Raw genomic sequence first — 27,732 nt, forward strand, 5'->3', positions numbered from 1 at the left:
GGAACGAACTGACGGGGGCAGCAGACTCCTTGGAGGAGGTTTCAAAAGCTGTGATTGACATTATTCTGCAGTATGCTCGCAAGAATGGATAGAGTAACCTATTTATTTAGATTTTTACCCCATCCTTCCAACAGCTCAGAACGGGTTACAAAAGGACATGAAGCTAAAGGCAGGGACTGCAGAGGACAAAATAACTAAAAAGAACTAAAAAAAGGAAGAGAGGATACCAATAGAAGCATACAAGGAGACAGTTTCCTGACTATAAAGGAATGAGAGTCTAAAGATAGTAGCTTTTGAAGGGATCAGTTTACAAGGAGTCAGTTCTTTCCTATCTACTGGAAAAGTTATTATCAAGAACCTAATTTCTTTTTATTGAATTAATTTTGTGTGTATGTATTGTAATAATGTTGGTCTCCCAGCAGGGAGAGCTGTCTCCACAGTCACCTCTTCTTTCAGGCTGCCTGTGCTGTGAGCATGGCTCAACCTGATCTCTCATTACTGTCTGAATCAGCAGAAGTACTGGAGTCCGATTTTCAGCTGCTTAGCAAGATTGGCAAAAGACGAGGAGGTCTGTGTTTCATGCATAGCTGCACAGTGGGAAAATCTCTCTGATGCTACAGAACAGAAATAATGTCGACTCTATACTATGGATTTGGCTGAACTAATCCTGGTTTTATACCTAGGGCATATATAGACTTACAGTCCAGTGTCTTTAATTCTGTTCTTTTATTAAATGTGCACAACATCAAGCATTAATTTGTTGACATTTCATAATGTTGTCTAATATCTCGGTCACTCGTACAGCATCTTGCAAACGTTATCAATACCAAATATTTTTTTTTCCTGTATCCCATTTAGATCCCTTGCACAATATTACAAAGTAGCCTCTCCCTCCTTTCCTATAACCTCCCTCCACCTCCTCTTTTTAGCCAAATCTGTGCCAAAAATAGAAGGAAGAAAGTAAAAAAAAAAAAGAAGGGGGCATGTCAAGATGGCGACATGACACCCTTTAGCAGTGAGAAGGTTCTTTGTGAGAAAGAAATGTTGCACATGATGATGGAAAGGAACTGAAGATAAGTCATAACACAGAACTATACAGTGGCATAATGGTATTCCTAATTGTCCATCAGATCCATTCGGAATGATTGAATTAATGCCCCATTCTAAGGGGAAGGGGGTGATCAAAGCTATTCTCTTTCTGGCCTGGTCTTCCTTGCCGGCACAGCAGAGGATTGATGATATGCCATCGGGACGGTGGCAATTGACTTCAGGGATGTTGACTCTGTTGCAGTATAGCGAAGAAGCACCCGATGCCATGGGGCAAGACGTCACACTCTCCCCTGGATTCTAGTCTACCGCCATGTCCAGCAACTGCTGTGTTGGCGAAGGCAAAGTCCTGTGTACCAGAGGTTGATTTACAAGCCTTGGGCTTGGGTCGTGTGCTGATAATCAACCCTTGTGAAACGGAGACTCTTGGAACTGGAAGTGAATTCTTCAGCTTCTGTGGTATTTTCATTGTCATCGATATGGAAGGCTCTGCAGGATCTGACCTCAACGGTTAAATCGATGGAGGAAGTCACTTTGTTTGCTTTGAAATTGGATACTTTATCGAAGGCAATAGACATGATTAAAATCAACTACTCTAACCAGTTCCAACAATTGGAGGGAGACAATTAAGAATCTCCAGGAGTTTAGAAATACAGTTGTTAATAGTAGTCTGTTTCTTCAAAAGAAAATGAAACAAATGGAGAATTTCGATAGGCACCTGTATCTTAGGGTTTTGAATTTCCTAAAGCCACTGGGATATCCCCATCAGAAATGTTTAAGAAATATTTGACAGAAATATTGAAGGTTTCCCTTTGAATAAATATATTACATTTTTTCCCCAGAACAGTTAAAGACCTTTGTTGAAATGAAAAGAATTGTATGATAATGTTTGACTATAAATTGGAAGGTTTGGCACAGTCTTCTAGTTGTGTCATTAGGATAGTCTAAAAAATTAACACATTTTGTTTGTCTACAAGGCTAATTTTATTCCTTTATATAAAAATGAAAAACGCACACAGTTTTACTTGCCTTGCTGTTTTGTTTTGTTTTTTAAACTACCATAAGCTTAACAGTATATTGTAATTCTTGTGCACTTGACAAATAAGCAACGGTTTATGACCTAAGAGCCTCCTTTGATGCAGAAGGAAACTTCTAGCAAAAGAACAAATTGCTTCTGTTCTTTATTTTTTGTCAAAGTATCGTTGTATTTTTCAGTGAGGCTTATGACTTGTTCTGTTGCATCATAAACAACAGACAGTTTGGATACCCGATTTCCAAAGGTCCTTGAAAACTGGATCATCAGTCCATTCTCTGGGATGTTTCTTCAGGAATATTTTTGCTTTTGTTGATCCTCCTTCAATCAAGAGATCAGGAAATGACTGTGTTCTCTGTTACAAGATTTTCAGAAGTCCCAGGTTCCATTTCATCTGTATGCATGAGACATCATGGAATGTCTGGCAATGGTGAACGCTGTTAGTTTTGCACTATTTGTAGCTTTGTTTCTGGTGCGATTCTGTCATCAAAAAAGGCAAGTGCTGTTAGGTGATCGGACTGAAACCATAGATGTCTACTCTAGTAAAACCACAAAAGAAAAGTGCCGTGCAGGATCTGTCTCTGGCCTACAAAAACAGGGTGCTTCCTTGCACTCTCTCTCCTACCCTTCCCCCAAAATAGGGCTGCACAGAAGTTTCAAGTTTATTTCAAACCGTCTTGGCGGTGTACAAAAATGCCTTAACAATATATCAATTAAAATATAATTTAGTCTAAAACAAACCAAGGAAAAAAAAACGATTTAAGGACAAAACCAGATTAATTTGAGTATTGAAAAAAAACAATATCCTGGTTTCCATTTTGCCCTGATTAGCTATTTTTCACCTCATATAGGAGTTATGCCTCATGTGGATTTTGACCGACAGTGAGGAGGCCCGTCCCATTTGTTACGCTACAGTCAGTGTATTTAGATGGGATTACACAAATGCAAAATACATTGCAAATTTTGCATTGCATAGTAGATGCAACTCTAGGGATGAATGTAGAATTTTTTTTCTCATTGTGTGATAGGCCAAAGCCCATACAATCCTACATCCTCCCTCAACCAGCTCATCACTTTAATTCAACAAGTTGGCAGCCAATTAGGTCATCAACCCTACTTTTTTATTTTTGAATTTTTGCCTTGCCTTTATTTTATTGTTTTTTTGTGTGTTTTTTGTTTTGTTTTGTGTTTTTTGTGGGGGGGGGGGTTAAATCTTCTGTTTTATTGATTTAATTTTTGGACTTTGTTCCTTTGGTCTAGAACCAACACTTAGCCATCCCCGACAGGGCTGTCACACCTGCTGCGCTGTTGCTAGTAATCTGCTGGCTTGAACAGTTGGAGGCAGGAAGAAGAAGTTAGTAGCCGCTAATGAAGTTGGACCATTGCTCCATTGTTATTCCAGTCACAAAGTTCTCCAAAGTTTAATCTACAATTAGAAGCCAATTTCCTTCCAAACCTATTTGTTAGCTGGAAAGTCCCCCACATGTGAGAACATGTCGCCTGCTTGTCCTGGGATAAAGTACAGTTATGATAGGTAACAGGTGTTAACCAGGAACAGAGGGAAATATTCTTACAACCCGCCCACCTCCCTTTCTTTGCTTCTTAGCTTTGTACTGAATTGATGATCCTGTGAGCTGGCAGCAGGCAGGAAGGCACCCACACGTGCAAAATGGGCAGTCTCTCTTGATTTCTTCAAAAGTGACAGTTAATTTTAGATAGTCCATGCCGGATTCCATGGATGACGTCGCCCACATGTGAGACTATCTGCCTGCTGTCCCTAGATAACACCTGTTACAGGTAAGTAACTGTGTTTTATCTAGACCCAGGGGTAGGGAACTCCGGTCCTCAAGAGCCATATTCCAGTTGGGTTTTCAGGATTTCCCCAATGAATGTGCATGAGCTCTATTTGCATGCACTGCTTTCAATGCATATTCATTGGGGAAAACCCGACTGGAATATGGCTCTCAAGGACCGGAGTTCCCTACCCCTTAGGATCTCTTGCTCAGAGGCTTGATTTGGGGGGGAGGGGGGCATGGTGGCTATTTGATTCTCAAATACGACTCATGTAAATTGGCAATATCACTTTGTGTTTCTCATAGAGAAGAGATTTCTCTCGTGGAGTTATAATGCATCTTGTTAAACAATTAGCACACTGTCATGTCTTACTAACAGAAGAGGAATATAAACACAAATTCAGGTTGTGCATGAGCTTTCCGGAGGAAGGGCAAATTTTCAGTGGAAGGATCTTGCAGTGCTTTTAATCCAGTGTTTCAACTAGCATTTTTCCCTTCTAAAATAAAATAAATTTAAGACCCTGGAGCTACAATGTACTTTTTCTGACCTATAAAGGCAAATCATGTTTCTTATTTCATCCTATTCTTAAATATAGTAGTCCTTCATCACACACAAAGTCAGAATGTGGAATAATAATTGAAATGTTGCTTATCTGAAAATAAGAATTGCTCCTGGAGATGCTCATAGAAACATAGAAAATGGCGGCAGAAAAGGGCTATAGCCCACCAAGTTTGCCCATTCCAAGTATCCGCCCCCCTGAATTCACTCCCTTAAAGATCCCACATGAGCATCCCATTTTCTCTTAAAATCCGTCACGCTACTGGCCTCAATCACCTGCAGTGGGAGTCTGTTCCAATGATCCACCACTCTTTCGGTGAAGAAGTACTTTCTGGAGTCGCTATGAAACTTCCCTCCCCTGATTTTCAGCGGATGCCCTCTGGTGGTCGAGGGTCCCATGAGACAGAAGATCTCATCTTCCGACTCGATACATCCCGTGATGTACTTAAAACGTTTCAATCATGTCTCCCCTCTCTTTTCGTTCTTCAAGTGAGTACAGCCGCAATTTTTTTAGTCTTTCTTCATACGTGAGATCCTTGAGCCCCAAGACCATCCTGGTGGCCATTCGCTGAACCGACTCGATCCTCAACATGTCCTTACGGTAGTGTGGTCTCCAGAACTGAACACAGTACTCCCAAGTGAGGCCTCACCATGGATCTGTATAATGGCATCATGACTTCAGGTCTCCTGCTGACAAAACCTCTACGGATACAACCCATCATTTGTCTTGCCCTGGAGGAAGCCTTCTCCACTTGATTGGCAGCCTTCATGTCATCACTAATGATCACCCCTAGATCTCGATCTGCCGTGGTCCTAACCAAGGTCTCACCATTTAGTACATAAGTTCTGCGCGGGTTTCTCTTACCCAGGTGCATTACCTTGCATTTTTTAGCATTGAAGCCTAGCTGCCAAGTTGTTGACCATCGTTCCAGCAGCAGTAGGTCCTGTGTCATATTATCAGGTAACAAGCTTTTGCCTACTATGTTGCAAAGTTTGGCGTTGTCGGCGAACAGTGATACCCTTCCTCTAAGTCCTTGCGTCATATCTCTTATGAATAAGTTGAATAGCTGGTCTAGCTGGTTTTACATCCCCTTGAGAGAAAGTGTGTTTCTTTCATTACCCTTGTTTTGGGTCAAGCATTTTAGTGGGTATTAGGGATATTCCTGTCTTGCCCCAAACACACACATGCACACTCATATGCTGGTTAGCATAATTCTCTAGCATCTTATCCTTTATTAATTATCAGTAATAATAATCCTTGTAAATGTGTGATGCTGGGTGGAATCTCTAGGTCTCTGTACTTCTTGACTTTCTTTTGACCTTTCTGACTTTGAAACGTTCTTTTTTTTTTTTTCTCCTCCGCTGACTCAGTTCAGAAGTGCTACAGCAGTGTCACACTTCCCCCAATTCATTCCGTTTTTCAACTGTGGAAGAACTGATGTAAATCTGACTTTGACCTTCTGATTGAGTTTATTTTTAATGGTTTGAGATTTTGCCTTGCATAACCTTCCCCCTTTCTTCCTTCCATGATTCCCACACACCAGGGTCGTGTCAGTGTTCTTGCCAGGATTTCTGACAAGCTCCATGTTACTACAGACAGTCCATTGATTTTTATGTCCATGTATCTCTAGACCAGTGTTCTTCAACCTTTTGACACCTATGGACCGACGGAAATAAAATAATTATTTTGTGGACAGGCACCAGTCCGCAGACCAACAGTTGAAGATCACTAGGCTAAGTCGTGGGCCAGACCCCCACCCCCATAATAGTACTAATTGTAACATCATTTTTCCATTCATTTTTCATATATATATACACACACACACACAATATAATCGTATTAACAACACATAATGGTTAACCACAAAATTAAACTACACAAAGCACACTGTATGCTTCTCAACATTCATTCCTACCAGAACACAGATAACCCCATGCAAATATGAGAACAAAAACTAAAAGTACTAATATATACAAACAAACCCTAAGGTGCAAGACTCTGCATGCAGTACAACCCCAGAAGAAAAGAAACAAATGCATTGAAAACAAATGATTGATTTGTCATCCAACAAGTCTGCCCACTCAAATAACCCTCCCCTCTAAGTTCTTCTTTGAAGTGAACCCACATGTTGATCCCATTTGTTTTTAAAGTCAGTCACGTTATTGGCTTCAACTACTTGAAGTGGAAGATCATTCCAACAGTCAACCACCCTTTCGGTGAAGAAGTGCTTCCTAGTGTCATCATGAAATCTCCCGCCCCAGATTAGCGGATGCCCTCTTGTCGCCTTAGGTCCTATAAGGAAAAAGATGTCTTCTTCCACCTCAATACGGCCAGTAACGTATTTGAACGTCTCTATCATGTCACCCCTCTCTCTGCGTTCCTCGAGAGAGTATAGCTGCAACTTACCTAGACGTTCTTCATATGGGACATCCTTGAGTCCTGAGACCATCCTGGTGGCCATCCGTTGAACCGATTCTATTCTCAGCACATCCTTCTGATAATGTGGCCTCCAAAATTGCACATAGTATTCCAGATGTGGTTTCACCATCGACCTGTACAGCGGTATTACCACTTCGGTCTTACGGCTGACAAAACTTCTCCGGATGCAACCCAGCATTTGTCTTGCCTTGGATGAGGCTTTCTCCACTTGATTGGCTGTCTTCATATCTTCACTAATGATTACTCCCAGGTCCCGTTCTGCAACAGTTCTAGTTAAGGTCTCACCATTCAGAATGTAGGTTCTGCATGGGTTTCTGCTACCAAGGTGCATAACTTTACACTTATTGGCATTAAAATTCAGCTGCCAAATAGTAGCCCAGTGCTCCAGTAAAAGTATGTCTTGTGTCATAGTGTTATGCAAAAATCCACTTGCTCTTTATCGGTTTGGCGGGAGGAGCTGGAAACAGGAAAGGGATGCAGGAGTAATAATCTCTATACCTTGAGTTCAGTTTTGGAGATCATACCTTCATAGGGATAGTCCTGGAATTGAAGCAAATCAGAAAAGCTACTAAAATGGTACAAGGCCTGTAAAACAAACCTTGTATAGAGGGGTTTAAGGAACCTGGTGTGCTCATAGAAGAAAGAAGGGAAATGGGTGGGTGAAAAGAACATTCCAACCTCTTTAAAATATAACAAGAAGCATTGTTCATTGAGAGAGAAGCTCAAGGACGAGACGTCGGAAGTAAGAGTGTAGTGGAACTATTAGAAAATCTCCCATCTTTACTGAGATTCTGATGGTTGCCTTCAATAACTTTTCCACAGTGGTGATGGAAACTAGTACCGACCATGACATGATCCAGGCATAATTGGGCCAATAGTAAGCTCAAGTAAAACGAGGAAGAGAGAATAAAGTGGGCAAGTGGAGCTTAAGCTTTTTGTTTGGGTATGGAAAGCCAGAACAGCAGAAGGTCAAAATGTAGACATGACAAATCCAGCTTGCATGGTTTGGCAGTACAACTGCATCAAACTGCCAAGAATTGCTGGCAAAGTAGACTTAGCAGAGGTTTAGTGTGCTTAAAGGGATGGGCACCTGTGTGAGTTGAGCACACCTGAGAGCTAAGAGCAGAAAAAAGGAGGAGAGCTGTCTTGTAGACAAGCTGGGAGATATTTTTTTAGTGGAAAGGCCAAGGAAGAGTGAAAAGCTAAACTAATGTAATGTTGTGATCCGCCTAGTATAAAGACGGAATATAAATGAGCTAAACTAGGAGCAATAGAGCAGACAGGTTGACCAAATGGTTTTTATCTGATGACATGCAGTACTGGAATGTAACCCAAATCTAGTCAGCTGCTTGAAGCACTTGGCATTCGCTCTGAAAAGCTGTTTCATTGAATATAAACAGAACTTCCTGCTGTAAAACAGGATGTGTCCCAGGCGGCAATAGTTTCACAGTTCTTGTGGGCTCTTCCTGCAGCCATGACCTTGTAGTGAGTGTTCAAGGGCATAGTGCTGTAATCCATTTTGTACAGTAGTATGCAAAACTTTAGGCACCCCTGCTCAAGTTGTATATTTTAACTAATTCCTGAGAGAATGGAAGCTGATGCTTCCTCTTCATGGTACAAATTTCTTTCTGAAATGTTGAATGCAAAATTATATTTTCTGGTTTTTAACAGATTGAAAACAATAAAGTGAATATGGCATGTGTAAATGTATGAATAGTTCAGTTATTTCATTAGAACTTTTTTTTTTTAATAGATGGGGTGGGTGGGAAGGGATTATTTTATACTTTAATGTTTATAAGTAAGATTGTCAAGTGATTTGTTTAAAAATTTTTCTGATTGTTTATTATACACTTGTTGTAAGATATGAAAATGAATAAAGATTTATAAAAAAAATAAGTTGTTGGTAAGACCCCAAAAGTTTGACATATTAGACTTTTCATTACTCAATTAGAATAAGTCCACAGTTAAGCAAATCCTCTGACTCTTGTAACCTCAGTTTGATTGCTATCTCTAAGCAGCTATCTGAGCACTTAAAAATTAGATTTGGGTTTAACTCATGACTTTTTTTGTAACTCGGGGCAAGTTACATTCAGGTATACTGTCCTGACTCTCTGTCCTATGTAAGAGTGGTTAATGTAGCTGGTTTTAAAAAAGGTTTGGACAAGTTCCTAGAGGAAAAGTCCATAGTCTGCTATTGAGACAGACATGGGGGTAGGGTAGCCACTGCTTGCGCTGGATCAGTACCAAGGAATGTTGCTGCTATTTGGGTTTTGGCCAAGTACTCATGATCTGGATTGGCCACCGTGAAGATGGGATACTGAGCTAGATGGACTATTAGTCTGACCCAGTAAGGTTATTCTTATGAGATACTAATGACTGATGCCAACCTTTACGGTTGAGGGGGTCATTGCAACAGACACTCAATTCAGGGTCATTGGTCACTGGCGCAGCAGAAGTGGTTCATAAATCGCCTAGAACTCAGAGCTATTTGAATGCGCTGCATGCCCTGGAGAAGTCTCTGGAAGGCAAGGCATGCAGAGTCTTCTTGGATAATGCAACACTGGTGGCCTATGTCAGCAGCCAAGGAGGCACCAGAAGCACCCTGTTATGTCTAGAAGCTGAACTCCTTTTCTTGTGGACAGAAGCCCCTCTGCAGGCTTTCTTGGCTGCACACATAGCAGGAGTGAAAAATATGCAGGCCGAATTTCTCAGCAAACTCTTGAACTGGGGGAATGGTCACTGATCCCCCCCCCAAGCATTCAAATCCATTATTCATCAGTGGGGACACCCACAGATGGATCTAATGGCCTCAGCAGTAAGCACAAAAGTGGCTCACTTTTTACAGCTGAAGGTACGAGCCTGGAAGTGCAGGGTTGGATGTGTTAGCCAATCATGGCCGGAGAAGGGGCTTTTGTGATGCTTCCCCCGTGGCCCATGCTAGGTTGAGTCATCTGGGGTTGGTAGTCCTAGTGGCACCTGATTGGTCCCACAGACTATGCGGACCTAGTTCATCTCCAGAAGTATGAAGGCCTCAGACTACCAGTCTAAGTGGATTTCTCAGTTGAGGTCCAGGAATGATAGCAAATCTAGACAACTTTGGGCTTCCAGCATGTCTCTTAAGCGAGCTGCCCTGATGAGCAAAGGTTACTTAGACGAGGTTATCCCCACTCTGCTTGGAGCTAAAAAGCCATCGACAGTGGTAGCCTATGTTAAGGCCTGAAAGTCTTTTCAGCACTGTTGTGCAATGGATGATGTAGTGCCCTTACGAGCCCCAATTTCGATAGTCCTGGACTTTTTGCAGGAGGGATTTCAGAAGGTTCTGTCGGTCAGATCGCTGAAAGTGCAGATAGCAGGCCTTTCCTGTTTCTAAGCTCGGAGGGGAAAGAAGGGTCTCTGGCCTCTAACTCAGCTGTCATCCGGTTCATTAAAGGGGCTCTTCAGTTGCACCCTCAGGTGCATCTCCTATTCCCATCCTGGAATCTTAACACCGTATTGCAAGGTCTCAGTAGAGCTCAGAATGAGCCCTTGCGGGAGGCTTCCCTTCTGAATCTTATGGTCAAGATGGTGTTTTTGGTGGCGATTACGTCCACGAAACGAGCCTCTGAGTTACAAGTTCTGTCCAGTAGGAAGCCATTTCTTATGCATGGCTCCGTCCTTCTTAGTCTCTGCCGTCCACGTCAATCAGGAAATAGGTTTGCCCGCTTTTCATCCTATGTGGTCAAAGAATAAGGATAAAGCATTACATCTGCTGGATATCAAATGAGCACTTCTCCAGAACCTGAAAGTTACCAATGAGTTTTGTAGATTGGGTTACCTTTTTGCTAAGAAAGGGAGGCTGGCATCTATGGACTTGATTTTCCAAAGGGATTAAAATGGCATTACCTCCATATATGTGGCTGCAGTAGGCAGCTGCCTATCACATTGAAAGTGCACTCGGAGGGAGTCATTTGGAAACGTGGTTTGATCAGAGATGCTTACATGTTTGCACACAGCTGTGTGCTCTCTACCATACAAGTAACTTTGTAATTAACCCTCTTAAACGTACAAGTTTACTGTCTAGTATTTTCTCTTTCACACTCAAATGAGCAAATCCCATATAATAAAACGCTAGCCGCGCATGCACACTCAGACCTGCGTGATCTGTAATCCCTGATCCGTAGGTCCGTGGCCAGAGTGCATATGCGGTGGCCACACAAAGCGGGAGAAACAGACTCAGGATGGGAGGATGCGCCGCAGCAAAGTGCTGCAAAGGTACTGCAGGGGAAAAGACACATAGACACACATCGCTTCTACACAAACCTCCCTCCAGCGTTGGCAGTCGCAGCACGTTAAACAGGCTGCTTCGCGACTTTCTCCTGCAGTTGAGTCCCTCTGCCGCGTCACTATTGATGTCATCAATGACGCGACAGATAGACTCAACGGCAGAAGAAAGCCGCGAACCAGCCTGTTTAGCGTGCTGCGGCTGCCAACGCTGGAGGGAGGTTTGCTATTAAAGTCATCTCGCCGGGAGGGTCGCAAAGTCAGCGGGGGTTGGGCTGGGAGGGGAGAGAACCGTCTGCCTCGGGTGCTTCAGGCAGCAGCAGCGTTTACAGTTCGCTGCTGTTGAGGCTTCAGGTCTTCCTCTCTGGCGGGTCCTTCCTACTTCATGAACACAGGACCGGCCAGAGAGGAATACCTGAAGCCAGCAACAGCAATGAATTGTGAATGCTGCTGTTGCCCGATGAAGTAGTTGAAGGAGGAAAGTGAGCACAGGGGAGAGTGGCTTGGAGGGAAGAACAGATGGCAGGGCATGGAGGGAAGGAGGAAGGTATGCCAGACCAAGGGAAAAGGAAAGAGGAGATGGAGAGAGGCCATATGGGACAGAGAGAGAAGGGGCGGACACTGGATGGAAAGAGAAGAGAGGGCAGTGAATGGAAGGGGCAACATAGAGGGTGAACAGTATTCTAGCACCCGTTAATGTAACGGGCTTAATGACTAGTATGTGCATATTTCTTTCAAGAATTAATGAGAACAAATGTCTGTATTTAACAATTTTGCAGAGCAAATGCATGTAAAGCTAGCAACCTTAAACCCTTATTAACAAGCAAATATTTGTGATAGCAAATCCTCCAGGAAAACAGGAATGTGAGCTTTAAACCCTTGTGAACAGTACCCTTAAGGAAGTAAGGCAACGGCACTGTTGTTTACAGTTTAGAGTGAGACAGAGACCTGCCCAAACAGGATATTAGGTTACCTTATTGCTTGCTTTACTTTACGACATTTGCTTTCTGAAAATGTTACCAACGAGATCAGCCAGAATTATGCTTCTAGATCCCTGCCTGAGCCCAGTTGGCACACTGATTCCAGCCAGCTGCTAACTGGGCACGTCTTCAGTGGCTCTGCCACCAACCCTGCTCCAGCCTCCTGCCGTTCAGAGTCAGACATCCTTTCTGTCAGAGTTTTGGATGTGTTTTGTTTAATTCAGATGCTTGCTTTGTGCTATAACAGTGAGGCATGAAAGGGTATATTCTTAGGATCAGAGGATTTGCACAATTGTTGTTTGTTGCAAGATATACATGCAAAGTTTCAGCTCTATTAAGCATTTTGAGAAGCATATTTGCTCAGGTTATTCCACTTTGCCAAGGTATCATTAATTATCTCCCTTCACCCCTCTGCCCTTCAGTGTGGTTCCAGCTTAGTGAATTGTCACTGAAACTGGTTACAAAATGACTAGTATATAGTGGTTGCACAACTTCATTACATAATGCAAGGGTTTGTTTGTTTTAACTGAGATAAATGAGAATACTGGTGTCGCAGGAAGGCTTTGTTTTGTGAGATGCAGTTATCTTGTGGGTATTAAGAGAAAAATGAAGTACCAAATAAATTCAGAATTATGCAAAAGTCGATACTTTCATTTTCCCCCAAATAGGTTAATTAAAGGAGAACTTGTTTCCAAGTAGATGCAGGTACTTTTACAGTAGTGAACAATTTACTGTAATAGGAGTGAATGAGGAAGTGAGTGGCTAGTAGGTACAATGTGTTTGAGAGTGTAGCGTGAGCAACTGGGTTCAGTATGTTTGAATGGGTAGAGTCTCAATCTGCAAGTTTGCAGTAGGGAGTGTCATGTATGTATTTAGAACAGTGGCACGCACATAATGTAATCATTTACATCCATAATTGGCACATAAATGTTAGCACTTTTAAGAACATAAGAATTGCCGCTGCTGGGTCAGACCAATGGTCCATCGCGCCCAGCAGAACACTCACGCAGCGGCCCCTAGGTCAAAGACCTGTGCCCTAACCGAGACAAGCCCTACCTATGTTTGTTCTGGTTCAGCAGGAACTTGTCCAACCTTGTCTTGAATCCCTGGAGCGTGTTTTCCCTTATAACAGATTCCGGGAGAGCATTCCAGTTCACCACCACTCTCTGGGTAAAGAAGAACTTCCTTACGTTCGTACAGAATCTATCCCCTTTTAACTTCAGAGAGTACCCTCTCGTTCTCTCTACCTTGGAGAGGGTGAACAACCTGTCTTTATCCACTAAGTCTATCCCCATCTGATCTTACTGAGAACTCTTTCTTCTTCCTTCCCCGTCATCCCCACTTTTTCTTTCTTCCCTCATTAGGGAATTCTCCTCTCATAGAAATAGCTATACTGGGTCAGATCAGTGGTCCATATAGCCCACTGTCCTGTTTACAACTCTGGCCAATCATGGTTACAAGTACCTGGGTACCTGGCAGAAACCCACTAGCAATATTCCATGCTATCTGTTCCCAGGGCAAGGAGTGGCTTCCTCCTTGTCTATCTCAATAGCAAACTATGGAGTTTTCCTCCAAGAACTTGTCCAAACCTTTTCAAACCAAACTACTTCATCAGGCCCTCCCTTTCCCCAAGGAGTTTCACTTTTTTCCTCTTGCCCTTTTCCCCACCAGATCCTCCATGCCTCCCCATGAGATATCACTGACCCTTTAACCTCACTTCCCTCATGAGGATCCTGACCCTTTATCTCCAGCAGTTTCCAACCCTCCATCTCCCACTACTACCCGGTCATTTCCAGGCTTTTCTCTTTCTTGTGAACTGATCCCCTTCCTCCTGTTCATGCATATCATATAGGCCAACCCAGCTACTTTCCCAGGAAGCTAAAAGTGTGTAGCAGTTTTCCCAGGTAGCTCTTCCTGCCCTGTTGGCTCGATGGGAGCATGTGTAAGCTCTATGCTGGTTTCCTGCTGTGTGCTACCCCTCTCCAACTGATTCTGCCTGCACAATTTTGCTGCTCCCTTCTCTTTTGACCAGTGGGAACATGTGGCAGACTGGCTTTGGATGACTGCCAGTCACATCAGCTTACCCATGACATTTGTGCCGCCTTTTTCTGTTGTGCCTGCTGCCAGCCACTTATGTGATTTATATGCACACGTTAAATATGTAGAAAATTATGCGTGTGCGTTAATTTGAAAGTGTACTTGCCGGAAATGTTTATATAATCGGTGTGTTGAAGCAGCTGCCCAGTTGGCATTCCTGAAAATATCAGCTCACTGGTTTCCTAGTGCATTTCATCTGTTGGTTGATCTAAGGGTGGGATGCTTTGAATTGACTCCCCAGTCATTAGTTGCGGTATAGAAACTCACAATAAATAAATACTCATTCTTTTCTGGAAAGAAGTTTATTTTATTATCCTTGTCAACAATGTAGGCCTGTCACCAAACAATCTCTTAGGTCTCTATAGTTCTGTTCAAAGTTGGAGAATGGACTAAAGGTCGTGGTTGGCAATGGGCATATTTCAGTTTCACCAAAGGGATTTTCTTTCAGTTGCCCTGTTTTGTATCCCCCTCCCCTCCTGTTAATGCTTGATATAAAAGAAGGATAAATAGCCAAGAATGTCATGAAGGCCAGAGTAGTTTTATGATGGGATTAAGGCTGAAACTGACACAGATGGGTTTAGGTTCCACCTTGGCCTGTCTAGAAATACAAGAAAACTGAAGAAAAGGTTTGCTTTCACACGGAAAGGGTTAAAGAGGTAGATGTACAGAAAGTGCTGCAGTGGGGAGGATGGCTTAAAGAGAGAGGAAATGAGCCGAATCAGGGAGCTGATGTTTACCTTATAAGGAGTGGGTCCCTGCAACCCAGGTCCCCCTCGCAGCTTCCTGTCTCCCGCCCTCCCAGCAGGAAGAACTGAGGCACTTCTGACTTCTGTTTTTTTGTTGCTTTTTTTAAAATGTTCTTGACACTAAGAAGAATTGCTAATGCAATTTTTTCTTTTAAAGAATTGTGAGGAGCTGTAAAGAAACCAAAGATGTATATTTTTTTTCTTCTTTTGCCCTGCAGCAACGTTTCTCATCCCTCTCCTCTCCTCTGCACTAGGAAGGTGAGGGCTCATAGGGCTGGGCCACCTCCTTTCCGATCCATATGCTGGAATGTCCTGTTACAGTGACCTATGTAATGGAGACTTCCTCTGAATGCTTTTCTAGTGCATGTTGTTAGATTCATAGCTGCTTTCTTCCCTCAAATACAATTGCTCATCCTGGAGAAATTCCTCAGTGAGCTTCATGTAGTAGGGAGGAATGAGCCAGTGAGCAGGGCAGCCTTAACCCTTTCAGGACCATAAGGATCGTAGGCCAATTTTTGTGGTTTTGACGACATTTTTATGGTAAAAAGGGCTTGCAGATGCCAAAAAATTGATTTTTTTTGTGAAATATCATTATTTTTATTTAAAAAAATCACACTTCTGGCTTATGGACAGTGTGGCAAGTGAATCTTCTCGTCAATCTGGCAACGACGCTAATGAATGAATGTCGGAACCAGTTTGTTTACATAAAGGCAGTATCCTATGGAATCCGTACATATCAAATTTAGGAACTGTAGACTATCCCAATCAAAATTTATAGGATTTTAAAGTTATGGGACAAATATGTCCCTTGGTCCTGAAAGGGTTAAAAAGGATTTGAGGTTCATCTCTTCCACTGAATATTTGTGTCACCTTGGGCAGAGAGTCCTGGGCAGAGCTGCGGATTAGAACTAAGGTGCAGGGAGATAAAGAGGCTAATTTTCAAAGCAGATATATATATTTTATTATATAACTTTATGTGCTTTGAAAATGAGCACCAAAATGACTCAACCCAGTACTATGTTCATTAGGCCTCTTTGCTCCCCTATATTTTATTATGTACCATTTAAATTCTTGACTCTCGGGGGGCAAAAACTTTTCTCTGAAACAGAACCTTGAAGCTGATGCAGAAACCAAACTAAGGCCGGTACTGGACAATCCTGCAAGGTTTGTGTCCCGTGGTTCCTAGTCATATGCGCACAAGACAACTGAGCGTGAGACAATTGAGCGCAATGACAGTGCGCTCAATTGTCTTGGGCTCAGTTGTCTTTGCGCAGTTGTCCGCGCGCTTTTGTCTTGTGCGCATTTGACTTGCCACCGTGTCCCGTATGTGGTGATTTGGTTTAGGATGAGCTGGGGAGGGCTTTGATAGAAGCTCCAGTGACAGGATGGATAGGATAGGCTGGAACGGGCTTCAATGGATACTCCGGCAGTGGGAACCTCAAGACGGCACCGGGCAGACTTTGTCAAAGGGACCCAAAACTTTTGTGCTGTTGATATTTATGCACAGAAGAACCGCCTTGTTCATACACAGATGGCACTTTGTTTTAGTTCAGACATGTGCACATTGCTGTTACCTCCTGTTTCGTCTTTTAAAGTTGCAGCCAATCGAATTGCAGGAAAAAGAAAAACAAGCCACTAAATTCTGTCAACCGGTCCTGGTTAACGAAATAATCACGGAACCCATCTTGATAGAAAGGGGTACCAGACAGGGTTGTCACTTGTCCCCCCTGCTTTTCTTGCTTTATTTAGAACCTTTTCTTCGCACTGTATCTCAAGACCGCGATATAACTGGAGTTGACTTTGCAGACCACTCAATCAAAGTATTAGCTTTTGCGGATGATTTATTATTTACTCTAACTAATCCCTGCCACTCTATTCCCCACCTTATGCACGCTCTAGATAAATTCCTATTTTACTTGGGATTTTCCTTAAATTACCAGAAATCTGTAGCTTTGGCCAGCCCGATTGCACTACAACAATCATGGGAGGGGGACTTTCCTTTTACATGGGCTACTGCCTCTATTAAATATTTGGGGATTTGGATTCCTAGAGATCTTCAGACACTCTACAACTGACAATATTTCACCCCTACTGCATGATACTCTGCAAAGCTTGCAAAATTGGTCTACCTTCTCCCTTTCAGTGGCGGGATGGGTGGCCTTATATAATATGGTGCTTTTTCCAAAATGGTTGTATCGCTTTCAGGTGCTCCCTTTGTTATTATCTTATACTCACAATGCACACCTCACCAAGGGCCTACAATGTTTTTTTATGGGGGGGCAAACGGCCTCGCATGCAATTTATTAGGATGTGTCTGCCTTCCGGTCCTTCCACATGCCCTGACCTGGTGACAATTTTCTTGCACAGTGCATCTGTTGAAATCCCAAACTTCTGTGCATTTTAGAGGAATACCTAGTGGCCTCTTTACCATTCATTTTAATATAGTGTGCACCCTTTACTCCTAGGGAAATCTTACACAACTGTTCAGCACAGAATTTCTCTGCCGCAGAATGCACAGAATTCTTGGTGCCAGCATCAGACGCTGTAAACTGAGTCAATTCCTCCTCCATTGCTGGCTTAGACCAGACCACGTGAACTGCAGGGTCCTGCGGTTCACAAAAGCAGTCCAGTCTAAACTGGCAGAGGAGGAGGAGGAAGTGACTTGATGTGCAGTGGTTCACTTCTTCCTCCTCCTGTCATGTGTTCTCTGATCTTGAAATTGGAACGACGAGCAAGGTGATTACATTTGCAGATGACACTAAACTGTTCAAAGTTGTTAAAATGCATGCAGATTGTGAAAAATTACAGGCATACCTTAGGAAATTGGAAGGCTGGGTGTCCAAATGGCAGATGAGATTTAATGTGGACAAATGCAAAGTGATGCACATAGAGAAGTATAACCCAAATCATAGTTACCAGACGCTAGGGTCCATCTTGGAGGTTAGCACACAAGAAAAAAATCTGGCTGTCATTGTAGATAATACAATGAAACCTTCCACTCAATGTGGGCAAAAAAGCAAACAAGATGCTAGGAATTATTTAAAAAGGGATGGTTAATGAGACTAAGAATGTTATAATGCCTCTGTATCGCTCCATGGTGCGACCTCATCTGGAGTATTGCATTCAGTTCTGGTCGCCTTAGCTCAAGAACCATATAGCGGCACCGGAAAAGGTTCAATGAAGAGTGACCAAGAGGGCTCTTCAGCTTGGAAAAGAGACGGCTAAGGGGGAGATATGATTTGAAGTAAAAAATGACAGAGGCTAAGGGATACTCGATGAAGTTACAGGGAAATACTTTTAAAACCAATAGGAGGAAATATTTTTTCACTCGGAGAATAGTTAAGCTGTGAAACGCATTGCCAGAGGTGGTGGTAAGAGTGGCTAAAAGTAGCTGGTTTTAAGAAAGGTTTGGACAGTTACTTACCTGTAATAGGTGTTATCCAAGGACAGCAGGCAGATAGTCTCACAACCTACCCATCTCCCCTTCTTAGCTTTGTTATTCAACGATGGTCCTGCTAGCTGGCAGTGGGTGGTAAAGCACATGCACGGTATGTTTGATTTTTAAAGTGACAGTTCACTTTGGACAGTTCCTGTGCCTGGTTCCGTGAAAGACCTCACCCACATGTAAATATCTGCCTGCTGTCCTTGAATAACACCTGTTACAGCTTAAGTAACTGGGCTTTATGGAACCATCTTGAGAATTTATTGTCTAATGAGATCAAGACAACTTAAATAAAATAAATAAAATTGTATTAGAGCTGTAATATTTCAAAGTATTTCCTTCTTAAATTTTTCTTGTTTTGTGTACTTCTGTTTCCCCAAGATGTGGGCTAGACACATTAACGTAATGCCTATTATTTTCTTTGTGAATACTACATATGTATTCTTTTTATTACAATTGCTGTAATATTTTTTAAAAAGTAAAACTTATTATAACTTCCCTGTTGCATGGCAAGCACCCTTTCCATTTTATAAATATGACATACTGAGTTCCACCAAAAGGTATAATTAAGCTTCGTATAATCTTTCCAATTTATAATAAGTTTAAAAAGATTTGGGGGCCATTGATTATTTATTCTAATGATCAGACATCTTAAACACCTAGATATTAGATAAGAAATAGGGGGGGGATGGGTAGGGAAAGATAAATTGATAATATGTGATTGTTAATAAATGGGGATGGGAGGGGTTTCTTTTATAGATAAATATTTCAAAGAATATAAATAAGATTGTCAAGTGATTTATGATAATTTTATGTTTGATTAATTATTATGGACTTGTTGATGGATTTGAAAATGAATCAAGAATTTTTAAAAAAATAAATAAATTGGCACTATAAATACCAAAATGCATTAAGGCCTGGATTCTCTAAACGGCGCCGTTGTCAGTGGCTGCCTTAAAAGCAGGCATCGGTCGCATGACTGTGCTGTTTTGACTTGAATCACACCTACTTAGGCGCTTTATGGCGCCTCTCACCTCCTCTGGCATTAGCTACGCTTACAGTGGCGTTAAGCGCCTTAAAGTGCCTATGTAGGTGTCATCCTGGTGCTGATTTTTTAGGCACTTCTAGGTGCCTTGAAAATCATTTTAAAAGACATCTTTTAAATGGCGTTTTTCTCTTAACTTATAGAATATGGACCTAAGAAAATAATATCAGAAAGCCAGGACAGGGCTAAACTCAAATGACATGATATATTTCCTCTGTGCTGCACTGAAAATGTTATATTTCATATTTTCTGTAGGTTGACAGGTCTATATTGTTTTATAACTTTTTTAAATACCATTTTCTTTGTTTCTTTTGGGTTGGCACTTTGCCAGGTGATGAGTATGACGTGTGTGCTATCTGTCTGGATGAGTATGAGGAAGGAGACCAGCTGAGGATCCTGCCTTGCTCTCATGGTAAGCCGTTCAGTTGTACTGTGCTCTGGCTGATCTCTACTATAGACAGTAGGAGGGCAGGTTACTCATTTTTGTTAAACTAGCAGTGACGGTAATACCTGAAAACCTCTAGTGAAAGTGTGAGGGGGGGGATTCCCATGTTCATTGCATCTTTCAAAGTGCAGTGAGGAGGGGGATTCCTGTATTCCCTAAATCTGTCTGTGCAGAAATTCAGCAAACCATGTCTCTGATGTCATGGCAGCAGGAAGCTGTCATACGCACTGTGTGGACTCCTCCCATTGCCAAGAGCAGAGAGTTCCTATTGGCTCTTTTGAACGAGAGACGGGGACAAATTTTTTCCCCGTGTCATTCTCTACTAAGAAATACAAGGTCATGCATTTGAACTGCAAAAACCTGAAGGAACGGTACAGTTTAGGGGGTGAAGAACTTAGGTGCATGACAGAAGAGCAGGACTTGGGTGTGATTTTATATGATGATCTTAAGGTGACTAAACAGATTGAAAAGGTGACGGCAAAAGCTAGAAGGATGCTAGGGTGCATAGGAGGAGGTAGGGCCAGTAGGAAAAAGGAGGTATTGATGCCCCTGTATAAGAATCTGGTGAGATCTCATTTAGAATATTGTGTACAATTCTGGAGACCGCTTCAAAAAGTTATAAAAAAGATGGAGTTGGTTTAAAGGAAGGCTACTAAAATGTTGCTTGGTCTTCATCATAAGACATATGGGGCAGACTTAAAGATCTCAATATGTATACTTTAGAGGAAAGGCATTACTGGGGAGATGAGACATTTAAATACCTACGTGGCATAAATGTACAAGAATCATCTCTTTCATTTGAAAGGAAGCTCTGGAATGAGAGGACATAGGGTGAAGTTAAGAGATTCAGGATGGTTAACGAGATTAAGAATGTTATAATGCCCCTGTATCGCTCCATGGTTCAACCTCATTTGGAGTATTGCTGTCAATTCTGATCTCCTTATCTCAGAAAGATATAGTGGCGCTAGAAAAGGTTCAAAGAAGAGCGATCAAGATGGTAAAGGAGATGGAACTCCTCTCGTATGAGGAAAGACTAAAACGGTTAGGGCTTTTCAGCTTGGAAAAGAGATGGCTGAGTGGAGTAGAACGAGTACAAGTGGATCAATTTTTCACTCCGTCAAAAATTCCGAAGACTAGGGGACACTTGATGAAGTTACAGGGAAGTGCTCTTAAAACCAATAGGAGGAAATTTTTTTTCACTCGGAGATTAGTTAAGCTTTGGAATGCGTTGCCAGAGGATGTGGTGAGAGCAGATAGTGTAGTTGGTTTTAAGAAAGGTTTGGACAAGTTCCTGGAGGAAAAGTCCATTGTCTGTTATTGAGAAGACATGGGGGGAGGCCACTGTTTGCCCTGTATTGGTAGCATGGAATATTGCTGCATCTTGGGTTTTGGCCAGGTACATGTTTCGGGCAAACTGGCGTGCTTCAGGACCTTTTGGCTCCAAGCACTGTCGCAAAAGATTCTATATTGTAGCACTGACTTGAATATCCACATATTATTCAAAATATCATCTGGTATTACCCAGAAGACCCTCTAAACACCTGAAGCAGGCCAGTTTGGCCGAAACATGTACATGTCGAGTTATTGGATGAATAAAGTCATTAGAACCATTGGATGAATAAAAGGACACTTTCATAATAGCTTGTATTCACCAGTCTCATTAGGACAATTCCACTCCTTATTTTGTGTATTTGTGTTTGTGGTTTTGTTTCCCCTGTTCTATTCCAGGTAGGAGGCAACTATCAATCTTTGCAAGGTAGCGGATCCAGGGAGAGAGGGAGGGTGGACAGAGAAAAGTCAGAGCTAACAATTAGATCTTGGAACTTGAATGGACTGAAGAGGAGCTGCCTGTATCCTGACTTGCTTCAGGATATGAACTTGCAGAAAAGGGATGAACATTTTCTGAAGCATGGAAAGAAACTGAACTCAGATATTATCAGCTCTAAGGGAGGAGGGCACAAGACTGTTGAGGTTGCAATTATGTTGCATAAGGGGAAATATACAGATCGGACAGGAAATTTGTGGCTATCGAAGAGAAATGTCAGGGTCAGCTGCTAGCCCTGATAAATATATATGCCAGCGCCTCTCGGACATTTTAGCTCCAGCACATCAAATGGAGTAAATGTTCGTCACGACACATTATAATTGAAATTATAAAACTGCAAAACCAACAGAAAATTAAATTTCAGAGTTATTTATTTAAAGTTCTTTAAACTGTGTATGAGTAATTGTAACAACAGTAAAACTAAAGAAGAGAGAATAAAATTGCTAAATTTGATGGATATGCTTGTTTTTGAGTGTAAACCCTCTTGGAAAAGAGACAGCTGAGGAGAGAGATTACTTTAAGTCTACAAAATCCTGAATTGGTACAAGTGAATCAATTTTTTTTTTTTTACTCTGTCAAAAATTACAAAGACTAGGGGATACTCGAAGTTACAGGGAAATCTGTACTTTAAAAAAAAAAACAATGGAAGGAAATGTTTGTTCACTCAGAGAATAGTTAAGCTCTGGAATGCGTTGCCAGAGGTTATGGTAAGAGTGGTTTTAAAAAAAGTTTGGACAATTTCCTGGGGGAAAAGTCCATAGTTTGTTATTGAGAAAGACATGGGGGCAGCCACTGGAATCTTGCTACTGTTTGAGGCTCCGGAATCTTGTTACTCTTTGGGATTCCGGAATCTTGTTATTCTTTAGGATTCTGAATGGAATGGTTTTTTGCCAGGAACCTAGGGACCTGGATTCGCCACCGTGAAGATGGGCTACATAGACCATTAGTCTGACCCAGTATGGCTATTCTTATGTTATCGTGCTACTTTTTTACTGCTGGAAAATTGATGATCGTGGCACATTGGAAACAAAAACAACTATCAACACAAGATCTCTTTCTAAGGAAATTGGACTTTATTAGACTTGTGATGTATTTAACAGCATGAAAGAAGGAATAATTAACTTGGTTCAATAAGATATGGGATATATATATGCTAAGTGGAGGTAGATTGCATAGAAAAATGATGCTGTATTCAAAATATGCATACACTCAACCCGCCTCCCTCCCTTTTTTTTTTTTTTGTTTATTGTGGGTTTTCTTTGTGTGAAACGATATTATAGTCTTCTATTATTGTTGCTATTGTCATTGTAGATTTTAGCTCTATGGTTGATGTTATATATTCAGTTTGCTTACTTTAACAATAAACTTTGGCAAATAAAAGAAATGGAGAAAGATGTGAGGGCCACAGTTAGGCACTAGCCGCTACCCTGATATTCAGAATTATTTAACCAGCCAAAAACAGCTGCTGACCAGTTAAATAGCTTTTAACCAGCTAACGGCGATATTCAGCCTGAGATAACCAGGACACGGTACTAGTCGAAAGGGTCCAGAGAAGAGCGACTAAAATGGTTAAGGGGCTGGAGGAGTTGCCATACAGTGAGAGATGAGGGAAGCTGGGCCTCTTCTCCCCTGAAAAAAGGAGACTGAGAGGGGACATGATCGAAACATTCAAGATAATGAAGGGAATAGACTTAGTAGATAAAGACAGGTTGTTCACCCTCTCCAAGGTAGAGAGAACGAGAAGGCACTCTCTAAAGTTGAAAGGGGATAGATTCCGTACAAACGTAAGAAAGTTCTTCTTCACCCAGAGAGTGGTAGAAAACTGGAACACTCTTCCGGAGGCTGTTATAGGGGAAAACACCCTCCAGGGATTCAAGACAAAGTAGATAAAGACAGGTTGTTCACCCTCTCCAAGGTAGAGAAAACGAGAGGGCACTCTCTAAAGTTAAAAGGGGATAGATTCAGTACAAACGTAAGAAAGTTCTTCTTCACCCAGAGAGTGGTAGAAAACTGGAACACTCTTCCGGAGGCTGTTATAGGGGAAAACACCCTCCAGGGATTCAAGACAAAGTAGATAAAGACAGGTTGTTCACCCTCTCCAAGGTAGAGAGAACGAGAGGGCACTCTCTAAAGTTAAAAGAGGATAGATTCCATACAAACGTAAGGAAGTTCTTCTTCACCTAGAGAGTGGTGGAAAACTGGAACGCTCTTCCAGAGGCTGTTATAGGGGAAAACACCCTCCAGGGATTCAAGACAAAGTAGATAAAGACAGGTTGTTCACCCTCTCCAAGGTAGAGAGAACGAGAGGGCACTCTCTAAAGTTAAAAGGGGATAGATTCCGTACAAACGTAAGGAAGTTCTTCTTCACCTAGAGAGTGGTGGAAAACTGGAACGCTCTTCCGGAGGCTGTTATAGGGGAAAACACCCTCCAGGGATTCAAGACAAAGTTAGACAAGTTCCTGCTGAATCAGAACGTACGCAGGTAAGGCTAGACTCAATCAGGGCACTGGTCTTTGACCTGAGCGTGAGCGGACTGCTGGGCACGATGGACCACTGGTCTGACCCAGCAGCGGCAATTCTTATCTCAGCTGAATATTCATAGTTAGCAGCTAAAGGGTAACCAGCTATATTGTGCAATAACTAGCAATATTCAGCACTGACCAGCTAAGTTTAGAAGGCAAATCGGACTGTCTAAATAGCAGTCATAACTTAACCAGTCAGCACTGAACATCAACATAACCAGTTAAGTTATAGCCAGTAAAAAAACAAACAAACGGTTATTCAAATGCTGGAAATGGCCTCTCATTGAATATCTGGGCTCACCACTAACCATGGGACTTAGGTGGGCTGCTTTCCATGGTCTGAATATCAGGCCCTTTATGCAGAACAGTTTGGAGGGGGGTGGAATTTTGTGGGATGCCCTCAAAGCAATGGTTAGGGGAATACTGATGAAATAATGCACAACTACAAGAAAAGTTAGTTGAATTAGAGAAAAAACATAAATTGAGCGCAGCAAGAGAGATGGAACAACAAATGGTGAAAGTTGAGACAGGAGCACTGCAAATAGAATTTCATCAGATTAAACTTAAACAAATATTATTTGATCTTGGGAATAAGACCAGGAAACTTTTAGCAAGGAAGTTGATAGAGTAGAGGTGTGCAGTTAAGAATAAAAGTAAAAGGTAGGGACAAAGAAATAAGGCAACTATTTGTAAATTACTATCAACAAACTGTATGCAGTAGGAAAGGGGCAAAGGGAGGAGGATATTAATCAGTGTCTAGGTGCAGGAGCAACCAAGGAGCATAGGTGGTAAGGATGATAAAGGAACTGAAAGCAATGAAAGCCCCAGGGTTGGATGGTTAACTTCCCAATTCCATAACAAAATTGTGGGGGAAATGGAAAGGCTGCTAGGAAAGTTGGGTAATAGGGGGAGTGACAGAGGCAGATATAACAATTTTGTCAAAGGTAGGGAAAGACCCATCAGTATGTGGGTCTTATAGATGTATAGTATATTACTCTTGAATTTTGATTCTCTTGAAAATTAATAGTGAATATCTTGGTATTCAGACTGGTAAAGGTGTTCCTGTAACTTGTACATTTAGGTCAAGCGGGACGTGTGTCAGGTGACAGATATTATCAAAAGAACCTTTCACATTATATGGTTAGCTCAACAAAGTGAAGATAGGGAGATGCTGCTTGAAAAGCTGGAAGTTTCTGATGGGAATCCTTCATAAAGTGAGGAGGGGGATGGGCATTTGGGTGCAAGTATAACTAAATGGAGGATATTCCGAACCTTTTCCTATACAGTCAGGGATGTCCTATATTCCCTCTATTGTTTGCCTCTTGCAGAAAAAAGTAGGCAAAATAAGGACATTAGAGGTGGGCGATCTAAATAACAAAATTGCATTGTTTGGAGATGACATTCTGCTGTATGTTACACATCCCTAGGCTCACATTGCCCATTGTATCAGTATCAGGCTTCAAGGTTAAAGAGCTACTCGGGGAAGAATTCTCATTCTGATGGCAATACAATATCTGGGAGCACAAATTAGAACTAATTTATCTCAATTTGATGTGTTGCTAGTGGTGAGAGGAGATATATTTCCTGGTGGGGGCCACAGAGCTGTTTTAAAAATGAATAGCTTACAGCAGCTGTTATTCTTATTTCGGACATTATCGGTCAAGATGATAAAAAGACCTATTTAGCTGGTTCATAGTCATTGGCGCGCAGACAATTAGGCGCAAGACACCAGCACGCCATGGAAAAACTTACTTTTAAAGAGCTCCGAGGCAGGGTATGAGTGGGGAACCCCCCCCCCCCCCCCAGTTTATTTCATATTCTTCGTGCTGCCGTTGGAGGGGTGTGGTGGGTGCAACCCCCCTCATTATAGAGAAAACAGAACTTTCTCCGATTTTTTTTTTTTTTTTTTTTTTTAGGAAAAAGTTCAGTTTTCTCTATAATGTGGGGGGTTGCATACTCCACACACCCCCAACGACAGCGTGAAGAGTATGAAGTAAAGTGGGGGGGTTCCCCCACACCCCCCATCGGAGCTCTTTAAAAGTAAGTTTTTCCGCTGCGCGCTACTGTCTTGCTCCAAATTGTCTGCGCTCCAATGTCAGCGCGCTGATGTCTTGCGCGCTTTTGTCCCGTCACCATTTAGCTATGTATAAGGAGTGGAAAACCCAAGGTTAGCAAGGGAAATTTTATGGCAAAAGCAAGAATTTGGAGGAGGAATGCCTAACGTTTCATGGTACTATAAAGTGGTGCAGCTTAAGCATTTACTGGACGGGGGTTGGGGGGGAACACATAAACCGGCAGCCCAACTTAGAGCAGTCGAATAGTGGTTTATGCCCACTTAGACATCTCTTCTAGCGTCCATGTGGGCTAAAGAAGGGTAGAGCACTGAAAAATCCATTTACGCAGTACTTGCTGAAGCTTTTGGGGGTTTTTTTTGGCGGGGGAAACATGGAATATCCACCGGGGCAGCAATTATCATGAACCAATTTTCAGGAGAGGGGAGATACAGAGCGGTATTTCAAAAATATGAAACTAAGGAGTTAAATTTGAGCAGCTGGTAGATGACAGGGAACCAATTTCCATTTGCTCCTCTGCAATAATACCTGTACATTTTCTGAGGATACCTGGATTGATGGGCGAAGCCATAGAAGTACAAGAAAAGTAGGAAATGTTATGGGAACCCATAACCAAAACTTTTTAAGAGGGTGGGTGCTATATATAGATATACTGTACGTATATATATATATAAAGTACTAGTCTTTAAGCCCGTTACATTAACGGGTGCTAGAATAGATGTCTTTCTTTCTGTGTCTCTACCTCCTGCTGTATTTCTCTCTCCCTGACCCCCTTTCTCTGTCTGTCTTTCTGTCCCTCTTCCTGCCCCGTGTCTTTCTTCCTTTCTTTCTGTCTCCCTCCCTCCTGCTGTCTGTCTATCTCTTTATTTCTATCTGTCTCTCTCCCTGCTCCATATTTAACATTCCCTCCCCCTTCATTTCCCTGTGCAGCATTTCCCTCCCTCAACCTCACTTCCCTGTGCAGCAACAGCAGCAGTACTTCCCTCTGCGTCCATTTCTCTGAGCAGCAGCATTCCCCCCCCCTTTGCTTCCCACGGTGTGGCCTACCATCGCACTCACAGTGGTCAAGGAGATCGAGAGGGCACAGCAGGAAAAACTGCACTACCGGTAGAAGTTTATTTTTAAGTTTAAAGTTGCCGCCACGGTTCCTCTCACCATCGTTGCCTGCGTCAGAAGCCTTCTCCGACGCAGGTGCAGCTCATGAGAGGAGCTGCCGCAGCACCTTTAATCTTAAAAATAAACTTCTACCGGTAGTGCCGCTTTTCCTGGATTTAAGTTTGCGCGTGGTGGATAGCAGGTAGGCCAGCAGTTTAAGGCCCTTCTCCCATTTTACTTGCCCCCGAGCGCCAATTCTGTGCACGTGTCCGCCACCAGCACTCCCAATGACCTCCTTGCGGTCCAATACGGTAAGCCATAGCGATGTTTC

The 27,732-nt window shown here is 42.3% G+C and overlaps 1 protein-coding gene across 3 annotated transcripts in view; it reads left to right on the forward strand.

Moving 5' to 3' along the window:
• RNF167 (ring finger protein 167) overlaps positions 1-27,732 on the forward strand; it is a 54,533-nt gene that overhangs the window by 24,209 nt on the left and 2,592 nt on the right. For all 3 annotated transcript variants that reach the window (XM_033924295.1, XM_033924297.1, XM_033924296.1), the window contains one exon: positions 19,774-19,854. In XM_033924295.1, coding sequence (XP_033780186.1) covers positions 19,774-19,854 — 81 coding nt within the window. The remainder of the gene's footprint in view (positions 1-19,773; positions 19,855-27,732) is intronic.

This window comes from Geotrypetes seraphini, chromosome 16, assembly GCF_902459505.1.
Source record: "Geotrypetes seraphini chromosome 16, aGeoSer1.1, whole genome shotgun sequence".
Lineage (NCBI taxonomy): Eukaryota > Metazoa > Chordata > Amphibia > Gymnophiona > Dermophiidae > Geotrypetes > Geotrypetes seraphini.